This window comes from Neodiprion pinetum, chromosome 4 (genome assembly GCF_021155775.2).
Source record: "Neodiprion pinetum isolate iyNeoPine1 chromosome 4, iyNeoPine1.2, whole genome shotgun sequence".
Taxonomy (NCBI): domain Eukaryota; kingdom Metazoa; phylum Arthropoda; class Insecta; order Hymenoptera; family Diprionidae; genus Neodiprion; species Neodiprion pinetum.
Genome location: NC_060235.2, coordinates 41,190,513 through 41,205,510, shown reverse-complemented (window position 1 = coordinate 41,205,510; position 14,998 = coordinate 41,190,513). Strand labels below are relative to the sequence as shown.

At 35.5% G+C, this 14,998-nt stretch overlaps 4 protein-coding genes across 12 annotated transcripts; 2 read left to right on the top strand and 2 right to left on the bottom strand.

The window, feature by feature from the left end:
• The first annotated feature begins 157 nt into the window (after positions 1 to 157).
• LOC124215821 (histone H2A) lies at positions 158 to 1,022 on the top strand. Its single transcript, XM_046619621.2, has one exon. It carries the CDS (start codon positions 210 to 212, stop codon positions 582 to 584), a length of 375 nt encoding a protein of 124 aa, XP_046475577.1. The 5' UTR covers positions 158 to 209; the 3' UTR covers positions 585 to 1,022.
• Positions 1,023 to 1,070: 48 nt separating this feature from the next.
• On the top strand, positions 1,071 to 6,299 carry Nnp-1 (Ribosomal RNA processing protein 1 homolog Nnp-1). 3 transcript variants are annotated; one of them, XM_046619581.2, is made up of 8 exons: positions 1,071 to 1,653; positions 1,751 to 2,044; positions 2,167 to 2,390; positions 2,472 to 2,642; positions 2,861 to 3,043; positions 3,134 to 3,423; positions 3,631 to 4,435; positions 4,534 to 6,299. In XM_046619581.2, exons 2-8 carry the CDS (start codon positions 1,795 to 1,797, stop codon positions 4,798 to 4,800), a joined length of 2,190 nt encoding a protein of 729 aa, XP_046475537.1. In that variant the 5' UTR covers positions 1,071 to 1,653; positions 1,751 to 1,794; the 3' UTR covers positions 4,801 to 6,299. The 3 variants fall into 3 exon arrangements, with proteins under 3 accessions (XP_046475537.1, XP_046475535.1, XP_046475536.1); XM_046619579.2 differs by having other exon boundaries at positions 1,072 to 1,512; positions 1,595 to 2,044; XM_046619580.2 differs by having other exon boundaries at positions 1,072 to 1,653; positions 1,731 to 2,044.
• Positions 5,930 to 10,269, bottom strand: LOC124215819 (lysocardiolipin acyltransferase 1). 5 transcript variants are annotated; one of them, XR_006882448.2, is made up of 6 exons: positions 10,112 to 10,269; positions 9,556 to 9,739; positions 9,207 to 9,414; positions 8,438 to 9,004; positions 8,061 to 8,325; positions 5,930 to 7,990 (listed from the first exon to the last, which is right to left on the bottom strand). XR_006882448.2 is itself a non-coding variant. In XM_046619619.2 (5 exons), exons 2-5 carry the CDS (start codon positions 9,721 to 9,723, stop codon positions 8,177 to 8,179), a joined length of 1,092 nt encoding a protein of 363 aa, XP_046475575.1. In that variant the 5' UTR covers positions 9,724 to 9,739; positions 10,112 to 10,269; the 3' UTR covers positions 5,930 to 8,176. The 5 variants fall into 5 exon arrangements, 1 of the variants encoding a protein (XP_046475575.1); XR_006882449.2 differs by having other exon boundaries at positions 5,930 to 7,968; XR_011177026.1 differs by having other exon boundaries at positions 5,930 to 7,965.
• Positions 10,270 to 10,742: 473 nt separating this feature from the next.
• LOC124215818 (regulator of microtubule dynamics protein 1) lies at positions 10,743 to 14,787 on the bottom strand. Of its 3 annotated transcripts, none has more exons than XM_046619617.2 (6): positions 14,404 to 14,787; positions 12,914 to 13,105; positions 12,565 to 12,756; positions 11,760 to 11,992; positions 11,433 to 11,671; positions 10,743 to 11,312 (listed from the first exon to the last, which is right to left on the bottom strand). In XM_046619617.2, the coding sequence occupies exons 2-6, from the start codon at positions 13,099 to 13,101 to the stop codon at positions 11,046 to 11,048; spliced, it is 1,119 nt and encodes a 372-aa protein (XP_046475573.1). In that variant the 5' UTR covers positions 13,102 to 13,105; positions 14,404 to 14,787; the 3' UTR covers positions 10,743 to 11,045. The 3 variants fall into 3 exon arrangements, with proteins under 3 accessions (XP_046475573.1, XP_046475572.1, XP_046475574.1); XM_046619616.2 differs by lacking the exon at positions 14,404 to 14,787 and adding an exon at positions 13,357 to 13,438; XM_046619618.2 differs by lacking the exon at positions 14,404 to 14,787 and adding an exon at positions 13,357 to 13,438 and having other exon boundaries at positions 11,093 to 11,290.
• Between the last annotated feature and the right edge of the window lie 211 nt (positions 14,788 to 14,998).

Here is a 14,998-nt window from a genome sequence, read left to right as displayed (position 1 = left end):
GGATTTATACTTCCGCTAGCCGTCCGTGCGGGGTCTCGAACCGACCAATGAGCGATGCCGCATTGGTGATGCGCGCTGATTGGTCCGCGTCAGAATAGTCTGTTGGGTATAAATATGTAACTCTCCCAACACCTAGTCATTCGCTCATCGACCGCACACCGGATAGCATCGTTACTCCTTACAAGGTTAAACTATATAACTTCATCGATATGTCTGGACGCGGAAAAGGAGGCAAAGTCAAGGGAAAATCAAAGTCTCGTTCCAGCCGAGCTGGTCTACAATTTCCCGTTGGTCGTATTCACCGATTACTTCGGAAGGGAAATTATGCTGAGCGTGTTGGTGCTGGGGCACCGGTCTACCTTGCTGCAGTGATGGAATACTTGGCTGCTGAAGTCCTTGAATTGGCGGGTAATGCAGCTCGTGACAACAAGAAGACCAGAATCATCCCTCGACACTTGCAGTTGGCCATTCGCAATGACGAAGAATTGAACAAACTTCTCTCAGGTGTTACCATCGCTCAGGGAGGTGTCTTGCCCAACATCCAAGCTGTTCTTTTGCCGAAGAAAACCGAGAAGAAAGCTTAAACTTCGACAGTCATCCAAACTCACAATCGGCCCTTTTCAGGGCCACCAAATTTATTTACGTCAAAGAATGATTATCGACTCGCGCTAACATATTATTTACATCGTTTCATCCAAATTGATGTCATTAGGTTTGCGATTTCGTAGGATGCATACGCATTTAACGGTAATCTTTAACCCATGCAACAAACTTATTGTTACATTTACCAAGTTTCCGAAACTAATTGAATAAGCTACGTACGGTCAAAATCTAAATGCAAACACTTCTACACATAAACTAATTTCGTTGGCTTTACAAAGCCTCTACACCGTTCCAAGGCCGATGCTTGTGTACATCAATGTGAGAGTACAATCGTGTTCCGATACATTTAGTCAGATACGAAATAAAGATTCAAATGCACCGATAAATACCAGAAAGTGAAAAATGCATTATTTTTCTGTAGCTATGACGGTATACATTTGGTAATTTTATTGACTCAGTTAATTCTACGTAACAGTTCAGCCTCAGGTGGAATTTCACGGAAAATTAACCGCAAGTACACGTTAAACAAAATATCCACGCAATGTCACCCAACCGTTACTTGGATTTATAAATTTTTATAAGACGGTGTAGGAGGACAAGAAGGAAAATGTCGGGAAACAATGATAATGCTGAGAGTTCTCGCATAACCGTAAAATGGAAGTTTTATACCTGAACGATATTTTATGCTGTTTTTCATGCAATTTTTTCTTGTCACAGCTACATCATTAGGGTCGTGATTTTCCATAACTGTTATATTACAAACATGTAGAGTGAAACTAAATCCGTAGATATATATATACATATATATATATGATTAATAACCGTAATTTCGGTCGTAACAGATCAGAATCTTCTATCCATAGCGCCATGATTGGAAACCGTACGGAAAAATATTCGCACGGTTATTTGGTGAGGATGATGTGTATTACCGCAGTTAGCATTAGTCAGTATCGGTCCGTGATTGAGAGGGAAATAATCTGCCAATTTCTAGGTTATGTTGGTAGTACCTGCGCGCATAGAGAGACTGCCAAGATCGTGTCACGTTTTCGGGTAGATATTTTGATTTGCAATCACCAGGTTACGAATACAAAAAGAATCTCGTTGAGTGAACATCTTTCCTCTGTTAGTCTGTGTTTTGTGATTACAGCGAAAGTGTTTTACTTCGAGTATAAAGAGGCATAGTATGATAGAATGTCGGTGAAAAAAATACAGAGGAAACCGAAGCACGTGTTGCCGAAAATCAAACGTTTCGTGCAGGAGTTCAAAAATAGAAAACCGCAGAAGAACGAAGTACAAAAGTCAGCGAAGAACAAAAAAACCTTGGTCATTGCTCATGAAATAAAATTTGCCAAACTACTTGCTGGTAATGACAAAAAAGTTAGAGACAAGGTGCTGAAGAACCTAAGAAAATGGTTAACTGTGCGATCCGAGAGCACCTTTGGTAAGAATTTATAAATATTTGCATTTTGAATGAACCTTTCTTCAAATCTCAAGGTCTCCAAAGATTTAGATTTGCTCGGGTAAAATTGTACTACCCCAACAGTTAATATTCAATATTTACAGCCTTCGAGGAACAAGATTTCATGAGGTTGTGGAAGGGCCTCTATTACTGCATGTGGATGTCGGATAAACCATTGATTCAAGAAGAGCTAGCAGAGTCGCTTAGTAAACTCGTACATTGTTTCAATAATAAAGATACTGCTCTGCTTTATATTAAATGTACCTTACTGTCTCTTGCAACTGAATGGTTCGGAATTGATCAGTACAGATTAGACAAATTCCAAATGGTAGGTTTCTTTGTAAGTGCAAAAAACGGTCCTGTCCATACCGATGTACAAGAGTTGTTATTCCTTTTGTTTTTCTTACAGTTGGTACGAAGAATCCTTCGACAAACTTTTGAAATGTGTAAAAAGAAACTATGGAATCGGGATTGGGTTAACGGAGTTACAAAGATAATTGAAGATCTTTTAGTAAAATCAAAAGCTACCATAGGTTTTAGTTTGCATGTAACTGAATTGTACATGGAAGAATTGGCAAAGGTATGTAACGACTATGTGTGTTCTCTAAAATTGTCAAATATCTTGAAAAACTCTGAGGAATACGAAAATGAAAGTGTTCTAATGAAAGAAAGTGTTAGTGAACAATCCATATTGGTTTGTTGAGAAAGACTATTCATATTGGTGTCGACTTAGATTTATAGTTATTCAATTTACGATCTGTGATGTCGATTCAAGTATTAATCCGATATATTTGATAGGTAAGTGGAGGCGATGTACCAGAAGATGTTGTTGTAGAATTTGTCAGGCCCTTTGCAGTGCACTTGGCAACTATGAACGACGAAAGAGAAATACGGCATGTCATGAAACACGTTTTTAGGTACCTAATTTTTCAATCCGATCCCGGCTTGGATTACATGGAAAAGTTCGAAGCTTGGAGACACGTATGTGTGCAGATATTTTGTTGGAATATGCCTATATGATATCAATGCATGTAGTTTTAATGGAATTTTCTTCCGCATTTAAACAATTAGGCAGGTTTTCCTGATGGAGACATTGAATCAATGCAAAAAGTAGAAGAAGATGAATCTGACGAAGATGAACCTGACGAAGATGATAACGAACAGAAAAGTGATTTTGATGATGATCATCAGATTGATAATATAGAGGAAAGACCATTGGATCCGCGAGCTGGAAGAGTCGATGTTGATTTACCACAATTACCAGTTAATGGTAAAGCCATTGCTGATATGGTTATGAACTACAGATTTCATCCGTTGTCTACAACAAAGTCTCGACGGCAAATAGTTAGGGTAGCTAAAGAGTAAGTAAATATGATTTTTTTCGTTAGTATTTTTCTAGGAGAAATTTTTTATGAATTATGCACGTATCTTATTACTTCCCTAAAAGATATTTTTTTATGTAATGTTAAAAATTTGTCATCCCATTTTGGACTCACCTTATTTTAAAATATGAAAATAAACCTGAATATGATAATTAGCATTAAAATAAATAATTTGCACTCTTATAGGTATAATGAGTTGTCTGAAGGCAACATGCCATTAGGTATTAAGAAAGTGAAAATTCACGAGGGTTCCAAATCTGAAACTAGTTCAAAGAGTGCAGCATGGAGATTATTGAAGTTTGAACAAAAACTTTATTCTGATACTATCAGACGTAAACGTAAGAAAAAAACTAGCGAAGTGATAGAAGAGGATCCAAATTCCGAGCAAGATTCTGATTTCGAAATCAAAAAAATAAAGTCTGAAAATGCTACCAAGGCTAAGAAACGAAATGCAAAAAAGAGCACATCAGTAGAGCACATATCAGAGTATGAAAGCGTCGAAGCTAGCCCTCGCAAAGTAAAGTCAAATGCAGTAGAATCTTCTAAAAAAAGGAAAAGAAGTGCAAAGATAAGAGATGACGGAGATGTAACCACAATTACCGACACTCCAAAAAAGAAAAAGTTGAAAGGGGTAAAAAAACCATCTCTGCAAAATGGTGACTCGTCCGATGCAAATAAGAGTATTCAAAACGCGAGTAAAATTACCAAACACAAGCCGCTTAAGGATGATGGCAAATTATCCAATCCCGAGCCTTCTACGCTAATAAAGAAATCTCTTATCAAGAATGGATTAAAGAAAGTAAAGAGATACAGTTCTGAGGGGAATTGGAGCGTTTCAGCGGATATTAGTTCAACGTCACCGTCAATATCAAATCTTCGTGTTCCAACTACTAGTTTACAGGATAATTCAAAATCAGTCAAAAAGTCACAACCGAACAGGGCATTATCCTGGTTGACACCAGTGAGGAAAAAGGAGTCAATAAAACAGTCTGTAAGTTTGCTTCATAAGAACGAAATAAATCGCGTGTTTCATCCGATTCCCAAATAATATTGTGAAGTCTTATCATTGTTTTTGTTATTAAATTACAGAGCACACGGATTTCCACCAATAATGCAACCAGTTTCACCACACCAGAAGCACAAGCAATCAAAAATCTTTCGTCGTCCTCTTCCAAAAAGAAAGTGAAAATAGATCTTCAGAAAAATACAGCTCAGCACACGTCGGATTATAGGCTTCAGTTGAAAAAAAGCCCTGCCATACCTTTTGACGCCAACCGAAAGCCTTCTGTGGGCGTACTCAAACCCAGTCCGATACAAAGTCCAGTAAATCCATTTTATAAACAGAATTTTAAATAGGTATTTCAATTCTATACTTACTACAATTTGCTGAATAATTGTTGCTTTCTTCTTTTTTTTTGTGGGACTATGGAGAGGCAGTTGTGATCGAATTTGTGTTACACTTTTGATTTTAAAATCAGATATGTACGTACATCCAGTGCACAGAAACATGATTTTAATTGAATGAAAATTGAATTACACTAAATCCATTTGACTTGTGACTATACATGTCACAATTACACATTGTTGCTACCATTCATGAAAGTAAGTTTATTAAATATTGAAATATTAATCAGCTACAGGCATATGAAACGAAAAACATGTAACACACGTATAACTAACATCAACGTACTCATCATTGATAAGTGTGTTTGAGAATCAGTGATAGTACGCATTTGTTGAACATTTCTTCTTCTATTGAAGAAAATAAATATCGATTAAAAACAGATTACTATTTATCATTTATCCCTAACTAACGATAAAACTATTCATTCATATTGAGCAGACCTAATTTATTCGATTGCTGATTTTGTTTTGGACAATGTCCGAGTTTCAAAACGAAAAGTGACATCGATCAATGGTATACCATTGGATTCTTAGAATGCTGAATTCATCTAGTAACGATCAGCTTTTGTGTTAGATTCATGAAATGAAAAGAAAGTATCACTCCACATGAATTGTAAGAACAAAGTTGTTCTGTTACAATGAAAAATATACTAGACAGATGCTTCTCGATGATGATATTTTCAACTGGCAAAAGTTTTTAGTATATGAACACGAAGTTTCATTATCACAGGATTTGAAACCAAAATGAATTTCAACGTTCTTCATTTTGCTACAGAGAATTCGAAGAGTCGGCTGATATACATTTAAATAATTACTAATCTTAAGCATGTTTTTTCCCTTTACGTTCTATTTCCGTATACAGTAAAACTGAAATGTATTTCTTGAATCGAAAGTGCAGAGAGTGTTGCTTTGAATAGTTTCGGGTCTGTATTATCGAACTTTGTACGTCACTTCTGTTGCTAAAGAAGATATTGCCTTACACGCCATTAGAATCTAAATGAATTTACCCTTTCAGGTTGGTACACACTTAGGATTAGTATAATTGCATGAACACTTGGCTCATCTCTTACTAACACCGATAAAAGTAATTTCTGTCTATTTTGAATGACGAATATACAATTAACAGGATACATTTATGTAGCTAAAGATACATGAGCATTCCTTATATATTTTTTTCATACATACACATTGTAGTTGTTATACCATTCAATCCAGCTAACTGCTTAGATATTTATATGTATGGTGGTGCTAATTTACAAACAGTACAAGATACCTATTAGAGATTTTACTATTAATACATAGTGCAACCTATCCTGGTCCCAACACTTAAATTCATCACTATCACTCAATAGATTTAATGAAATAATTTATGAATCGCACTTGAAAAACATTTACTCGTTAACTTTTATTTACTCAAGTTATTGCTGGAAAAATATTACGCTGTTTTTCTATGAGGGAAAAAAAAAAACTCATTTCAAACACGCAAGAACCGAATTTTACGCAATCCATTGAACCTGTTGAGCTAATAGAGAAGTGTCGTTGACCATAGTTGCTTCTTTGGCACGTGAATTCACTTTTTCTTATTTTACGAGATATGCTAGAACTACGGAAAAAATATATTCTCTGTCCGAACTTCCAATACATATATTTTAGAATACTGAACTCGCTCAAGGTACAATTAACACTTGGTTAATCTTATGTACAGCTGTATTTTATCACTAGATCTTCGAAGTACAACCCATCACCAAAATTTTTATGACAAATCAAATAAAAAATTTCAGCATTATCTGATAATTATAATTGCAAACAATATTGAAGGATAATCGTGACAGATGAATAAATATGAGTTACATTTCATGTTCACGATTATAACTGTGTAATTCATCTATTTCAAGTGACTGCACATGTTCGTTTGGTTTTTTAACGAAGATCTGATTGAGTTTTCCATGTTGCTAAGTGTTAATTGTAGTTTGTCCGAGCGTCAATCTAGAGACGTTGTATTTGGATGCTTAAAATAGTGTGTGTGTATATACATGTATATGTATATAAGGTATAGGTATATTGAATAAAATTTTACTATAAGCTATTCTTTCAAATGTAAATACACTCTGTGTATCGAAATTCAAACAGGATATGAGGCTATAACTGCGCATAAAATAACAGGTCAACAAGGCTCGCGAACCATCTTAAATTTATATTACATATTACACAACTAATTAGATTGAGCTGCGTATATCAATGGCCAAAATAATAGTGCAACAATGAGTGCTTGAAAACGCAAATTATTTGGCATTGTTTGTGATTATTACCGACTTCTAGTACTGATATCATCTTGAATATAACAAGATGGGTTAAACTTTTGTATGTACTCAATCAATTGTGAGAAATACGTGTATTTGAATAATTGTAAGCGAATAGATGACACCGATTACTAAATTTACAACATGTTTCTGAATTGCAATAATTGTTCATAGAATTGCACATAATGCTAGTAAGCACCCTTTTTTCATTGCTGGATAGAATTAAATCATATCCTGAATACGTTTGATTAAAACGACTGCAATCAACGAATGGCGATATTATACTTAACGTCACACTGTGAGTTGAATACTAAATGATGAATGAGAGAAGAAAACAAATTTTTCAGTTATATTACTTCTACTACTAGTATAAAAGTTTAAGGGCACGTTCAAGTTTTCGGGTAGGTATGAAAATTAAAAATCAACTTCCAATGTGTACGAAATACCAAGCAATTTTCTTATTCGTATATTATGCAGTCATGTTGATATCACTCCATATAAAAAAATCTCAGTAAAACTCAAGAAAACTCAAAGGATTTTTCAGAAAATATATAACTGTTGTATTAAAAAATACTAATTCTCAATACCGTTGAAGATAAATATCTTCCGCAGTAGGTGTACATCGAATGTACTAAAATAAATTAATTTATCAAGTTGTCAAAATTTTTAAACTGCTTCAAATGCCATTGGTTAAAAAAATATCATTTTGTAGAGCCATTCAAATGTTTGCATATTATTCCATTGTAGTTAAACATCACATGCGTTTACGAATTTTCTCACATCTCGTTACTCTTTCTTAGAAGGCGAAACGTAGTGCCTGCTAACAATTAAAACATTTCAAGCTAATTGAATAGTGAGAAAGTTCAGGAGACAGCACATGATTTAAAAAAATTTATAGTGCTATTTACTTGCCTCTGTATTCACCTGCGATGCATCATAGTACAACATGGAATGTTGTGGCACCAGGTTTTCCACAGTTGATAAAAAACAATTCAGCTTACAATGGTATTATACCCAAATACGTTTTCTTAACTTTGAGTTTTCCAGCGCCAATACCATCCCATTTCAATTTGATTGAAACCAGTGCTGAACAAGGAGAGGGCAACAAATAAAGCTGAATGTACTAAAGCCCATAGTTGAAATAACGGAGAAATAACGAGTAACAGAACCGTTGCACCTGTAAGCGATAAAAAATTCCGTTACACAACTAACAGTCATCCTTCGTAGATTCTTCGAATCATTATCAGGAAATTTTTGAAATTTATATCAGAATGAGCTACACTTCTCACCTGTTAGCAAACTCCAAAATCCAATAGCGGCTCTCAGAGGCAAGGAAGAAGCCATTGGCCACACTTTACCTGGAAAAGCTTTCCCTTTGGAGAATTCTTGAAGAGTTGCTTCTTTTTGATGCCACCTCTTCTCCAGCCACTGTCGCAGCATCAAGTCATCTGTTGGGACATCGGTAGCAGGAATACGCTTGACGTGGAAATGGACCTCCTTGGGTAATTTTCCCCTCACTAGATCCACCTCTGATTGTGGTACATAGTCAGGATATGCTATTGTCAGATCGTAAACAGCATCAAGGTACTGCGCCTGGTGAAGATGACGTGCCAAGTAACTGAACCCGGTTGTTTTTGGATGCAACGTGTAGTGATATTTTGGCAAGCCATGTTTGGCCGCGTAGTTGTCGGACTTTTCTTTACTGTTTGGAGTTAAATCTGTTCCTTCAGGGAATATTAAAAGTTGACACCGCCTGCCTAGTGCCACTAAATAATCCAGTGAGTTTGACAAACGTCCTCGGTCTTCCTCCCAGTGCCGCGTTATGTAAAGGAAGCCATTCATCTGCATCACCCACCCTGTAATTGGTTTTTTTTTTTATTTCCTTACCTAGTTATAATCTCTTTGCCATACAGTTCAAAGTGCTTACAATTCTATGAAACATAATGCAATTAAAATACACTAAACTGGTTTTACAAAAGACTCGCTGACGTGATTGGTAGAAGGACATTAACTGTTGCATTATCATAATGACAAATTAAAAAAATTGATTGTTCATACCTGGCCCTGGAATATGTCGAATGGGATCTTTGAGAATGAATTTCAATTTATGAGCAGCAACTTCTGGCATACATGCCTGGTACATTGCTGCCCATAAAAAATTCCAATCAACTCTGGTTCTATGGTTCATAACAAGAATGGCTGATTCATAGGGGGAAATGTGATCTCCCGATACCAGAATCTTTACACCGAACAACTCGAGTAATCCCTGAGTGAAGTATTTTTGTATTAATATTCAGAACTTTGTTTATTGCCTAATCTTTGATTTGATTTTTGATTGTCTTTGCGTAGACTTTGGTGTGATACTGTGAAGGAGTATTCTAAAGAGAACAAGTGCATGAAAACTTACCGTTGGATAAAGTTCCCAACATGAAAATAGCAAATCTGCACATTTTCGAAATCTTATAGGGCTCAGTAGTAATACAGGCAAAAGTGGGCATGCTATGAATAAAAATCCAGCGACGATGCTGCCGTACCACAAAGCACAGTAGAGTGCTCCGCGCAACAGCGCTCGCATTACAATTTACACACTTCTGTGGATGAAAAGAATATTTCTTAGTTGTAATTTTATTACTTTACGACAGCAAAAAGAAAAGCATTCTTATGAATACCACTATGGGTGATTATAATCTGGAAAAAGATTTATTTGATTATCAATAAAAAAGCAACGAACAGCTTCCATGTTTAATGATCTTCTAAACTGGGCTGATATGCTTCAGAAAAAAAAATCTTCCCACCACTTTTACAATGTTCACATTAAATGATGAAATAAATTTCTATATTAATTATGCAATGACTCTTTGTTTATAAATGAGATTACTGAGTTGTTTGAATTCGGCAGTTCGTACATCCAAAATTGAGCTACATTCTAAAAGTAGGAAAAGTAACGTTTTATTTTATCATACCACTTCTCACTGGCATCAGAACTTGACAACTAACTAATTCACTCTAGGAGTAGAGCCTTGATTTGGCTTCCCCCTAGAACTGTCAGAGGGGCTTCCCTCGACTCACCCCTTCGTGAAAGCACACTCATCCCCCTGCTCTACTCTTATCTGACATGCTAGTGGCTTCTGGGATGCTGTGTTGGACCATTATTGATCTGGAAATTACACATACAGGTACAAAACGAGTGCGTGTTAAGCGAAGAATAACTTACATTGAGAATGCCACAGAAAGAGTAGTTGTTCATATTGCACAAGAGACAAGAAGAAATTTACCCCATCCACTAGATTTTACTTATAAAGTTATAAAAAAAATCTTCTGCGATTAATAACTGCCTCGTTCTTTCTGAAACGTCAAAAGCACGGGATGACGAAAAAAAGACGTCTGTAGACTTTCTCTTCTTTCAAGCGTAAATTTCACCCAACCACTGATGAATTCTACACATTCAGTACATCCTTCATTATTATTCTGATAAGCTTAACGAATCTTAATAAACTCAATTAGTGACTTAAATTGAAATGTTTTGAAGATCTTTAGAATTACCTTATAAGCATAGCAGAGTTGACTATTGGAATCGAATAAACAACGCAATACTTTTAGGTCAGGGTGTATATTTCACTCATTCAATGTCTTATAAAAAAAAGTTTGCAAACCGTGTTATACCAAACCAATAATATTACATTTCATCAAATCACCTAATAAATTTGTTACATTATACTCAAATGGAAACCCCCTCCTATTTTTATTCCTTACTCGTTAACACAAAGTTCCACTACACGATACGAGCACCATATAAATGTAATACCTAAATGTACGTTCTCATAATATCATGAAACGAGCATACATGCACACATATATTTATATGCATATTTACAATTTTAATTTCAATAGCTGTAGTTATGAACGATATTTAGAGTATTTTGATAAAAGTTGATCGGCCTCATTTTGCGAAACACGGTCTTCTTCGCTAACTGTCGGAATGTTGCTAGTTTCTTCGAACCATCTGATTGCATCTTGATAACGCCCAACTGCTACATAACATTTACCGAGAAGTAATTTGTTATCTTTAAATGGCTTTATCGTCAATTCTTCGGCACGTTCAAAATCAACAATCGCTTCCTCGTAAGTTGCACTTGGAGGTTCTGCGAACAATGTTGACGCAACCTGTATAAAATTGATGAAAAAGTTGCAATTTTTAGGCGACACAATAAAAAAATTTTCCAATCAATAATTTAAAGATTGGAATAAGCAACTGAAACAGACAATATATAAAGTCAAACTGACCTTTCTCTCAATCCAGGTTAAGCCAGCAACTTCAAATTTGAACCTTCCCGATAAATGATGAAGTACCGGGTCTTCTGGTCTGATTTCTAATGCTTTGTTGAGATGTTTTTTGAAGCGGTAGCCACCTTCTATTTTTTCTTTAGTAGAAAGAAACATTCCGTGTGATCCTATCAGTATTGCGTACCACTTGTGAAAGTCTGCGCTGTCTGCTTCTTCAAATCTTTCGCAAGGCTTGAGACCTACGGGGTAATAAAAATTTTATTTGGAGTTGGAATACACGGATACTTCAGAAAAAAAACTAGAGAATATTGCTTCTTAAATCCTTACCTTCGACGATAAGAGCAAGCTTTTTACTTGTCTCCGTAGCATTTGTGGAGCATCTGTGACAAGCTCTTGCCAGCCTCCATATAACTTCAATATTATCTGGATATTTAACAAGTAGATTACGTAGTGTACTAAGAGCCTCTTCACACTCGCTACCTGGACGTAGTTCCGATGCTTCAATTAGTTTGTCTGTTTCAGCGAGCGTTCTGTCCAGTTCGTTTGTTGGTCCTGAGATCCTGCATTACTAAACATATACTTTCTTCTGCTAAACTTTCTATAATTCATGTGGCATATAATCTGTTCTCGGTGAAAATTTGCCACGAAGAAAGCATTTTCACGTTTCTTTAATATATAATGTATCTCATTACCTCTGGTACACATCAATTAATATAAATATCAAACGTTCAATTAAATTGAAGTAATCATAAAATATCAAGTTCAATTACAAAATGCATTCGGCGGCATGTATTTCAGATGAAACTAATTAAAAAAAAATAAAAACACACACAAAGTGGGCACTAAAATTGACATATTTATTTATAGTAAATTACTTTACTAGCGTGCATCAATATAAGTATCCATCGAAATCTTTTGGCATTTGAAAATGCTGTGATAATATTAGCGGATAACATTTATCACTGCAAAAGATTTGTTTGTGAAAGGAAAGACTTGCCTTTGTGGTAAGGAGTCCAGTTTGTACTTTCTACTTTGCTTCCTTTTCAGGAAGATTTATTATTCTATGTATTGAAATGGAATATGAGTTATTAGTTTGATTACGATCCATTATTTGGTTGTTAAATTTACAGACCTTTCATTGTCTCCATCGCCTGACTCCATGTCGGAGAAATCAAAGAATTCATCATCGTCAAACTCTGTGTCAGCTGTTGAAAAGGCGTCTACGTCAGTGTCATTATCTGTTGCAGAATAAGTGCTGCTATTTTTAAGATTCGGCTTTCGTCGCGATATTCTTTCTCGATTCCTGCGTTGATTTTGCTGTAATCTAATTAGGCAAGTATGAAATACAAGTGGTAATGACAATAACCTTTCAATCTGTACTTTTTTAATTTTATTGTTAGTTACGTTAAATTAGTTATACGTATTTCAGAGGGCTAGATATAACGTGATTATCGAAATATCTACAACTAAAAGGAGCCTACCTCAAAAGATCCAACTGTGCTTGTAGTTCGGCCATAGTTTCACCCATTTTATCCAAATCTCGTCTGACTCTTTCGGTCTGTTGTTGTTCTCTTATTTTCTGGTACACGAACAGACCCACAGCCCCAATAACGCCAAACGCTGCAGCAACTGCAGTCGCAATCAGTCGCGGAGAGTTTATATCACTCATGGTGCTAAATTGTGGATAAAACATAAAATGTATGATTAATTAAAGAAGTTATGAAATAATCAAAGCAGATATATACAAGGGCATAATTGTACAAAATTATGATATTGCAATTTTTCTATCTGTATGTTTAAACCGCATCACGTGCTTTGAAGTATTCAATGTGATTTTGGGTGGGAAATATTTGTTGGTGTTTCTGTCTATTGTTATACTGTACATTATCACAAAATATAATTCTAAATTGTGTTTCAATATTACTGGGGAGCTTTTCTCATTCTGACAGACTCTTGGTTCATGGAATACATAAAGAGAACTCACGGCAGTTCACATAACAGATTTGGAAGAAATTTAGACTTTGAACTTCGAACGTGTGTCAAGTGTTTTTTCTTCACACTACGTACAGTTCTTACAGGTACATTAATGCAAAGCGGAAATGTATTCAACCAATCATACGTAAGATTTGAGAGGAAATTTCCACCTTTTCAATATACAGCTCATTGGTTATTTGTATTTCACAATAATTTGTGTAGCTAAGTAATGTGCATTCATAGCAAAGAATCTAATGTTTTCAGTGAACGAGCGGTCTTTTTGAATGTACAGTGATGAAAGATTTACCAATATTTGCTTATCAAATTTGTCAGACAGCAGACTAAAAGAGCGAACACTGTCAAACACTACATTACCTGTACCTACTCTGTGTTTCAAATGGATACTGTAACGTAGTGTCCTCAGTTTAAAGTTCCCTGTGCAACATTGAATGAACTTAATGCAGTGCACAAAATTTTGGCATGTCATTAGTATGGTATTTGACTTATGAGTGTTTCGTCATTAAGTAGAAATTGCGAAATAACGGTATAAACATTGTTTCGACACACGTTTATACGTCCTTGCAATTTCAGCACTGAAATACCTCAATCATTTCGTAGTAAGCTATCCTAATTAACAGGCAACATCGGTGTTTGTAACCCTGTTAAAATGGGAAATAATTTGCCAGGGTTGGAAAAAATAATTTGTTTGTTCGTCGTCTTGTATAGTATAAATTATGAAGAGTGACATGGCAAGTAACATTGAGCTGTAGAACTGGGTCAGATCAATTATAGCGTACGTTACATACGCATGTTTCATTTCGCGAGTATAGGCAAAAATGCTAGTGATAATGCATGTACTAATTTCACGAAAGGGGAGTATGAATTATTTCTTCAGCAAAGTCGTATCAATCAATGGCAATACAGGCAGGTTTGGGCATGAATAATGGATAAATTAAACGGGTATAAAATAAGTAAACAACTATACTCGTCAACGTACGATTCTCGTTAGTTTTCATCCGACTTTTGGAACTGGTGAATTAACTGTATAATAAAGATAACTGTAGACAGGCCAAAAATTTTGTCATGTTTCTTCTAAGTAATAATCAAAATTATCCAGCAGCACACTGCAGCACGCGACTCTTTCACATTACACCTTTACATGGTACATACAACTAGTCGCGTTTTCAGCGAGTCTTAAGAATCGCGTATATACTGCTGTGAATCCCCTCGCACCACACATCAAACTGACATTTTTCTTTCTTATTTTAAAACCAAGGATAATCTATCCAACGCTCAATTTTTGTAAAACACAAAAAGCCCTTTTCGACATGCAGTTGAACGTTTCTGCTTTGCGAAAGAAGCGTGCCGCAACTGTATTTCACTTCCGCCGGCGGCCCATAGAGGCGTAAAAGTCGCTGGAAAAACAAAAAAGCATCATTCTTGGCGCGTCATATGAATCGAATGACTGATGCATATGATTTACAAAAAAAAATTTGTTTACACTTTCAAACTCATTCACACATTAGCAAGCGATTTCTGGACAGTTGATCGGCTCATAATTTTCGTGACTACATTTTACTTACTTATGAAAT

Coding starts and splice junctions, on each gene's coding strand:
- LOC124215821 (XM_046619621.2), top strand. CDS start 210: ATGTCTGGACGCGGAAAAGGAGGCAAAGTCAAGGGAAAATCAAAGTCT.
- Nnp-1 (XM_046619581.2), top strand. CDS start 1,795: ATGTCGGTGAAAAAAATACAGAGGAAACCGAAGCACGTGTTGCCGAAA. Junction 2,391..2,471: donor GATTAGACAAATTCCAAATG/GTAGGTTTCTTT, acceptor TTTTTCTTACAG/TTGGTACGAAGAATCCTTCG. Junction 2,643..2,860: donor ACATGGAAGAATTGGCAAAG/GTATGTAACGAC, acceptor TATATTTGATAG/GTAAGTGGAGGCGATGTACC.
- LOC124215819 (XM_046619619.2), bottom strand. CDS start 9,723: ATGCGAGCGCTGTTGCGCGGAGCACTCTACTGTGCTTTGTGGTACGGC. Junction 9,415..9,555: donor GTTGGGAACTTTATCCAACG/GTAAGTTTTCAT, acceptor TACTTCACTCAG/GGATTACTCGAGTTGTTCGG. Junction 9,005..9,206: donor TCGACATATTCCAGGGCCAG/GTATGAACAATC, acceptor AACCAATTACAG/GGTGGGTGATGCAGATGAAT.
- LOC124215818 (XM_046619616.2), bottom strand. CDS start 13,403: ATGTATTCCATGAACCAAGAGTCTGTCAGAATGAGAAAAGCTCCCCA. Junction 12,757..12,913: donor GCACAGTTGGATCTTTTGAG/GTAGGCTCCTTT, acceptor TTGCCTAATTAG/ATTACAGCAAAATCAACGCA. Junction 11,993..12,564: donor GGCGATGGAGACAATGAAAG/GTCTGTAAATTT, acceptor TTAGTAATGCAG/GATCTCAGGACCAACAAACG.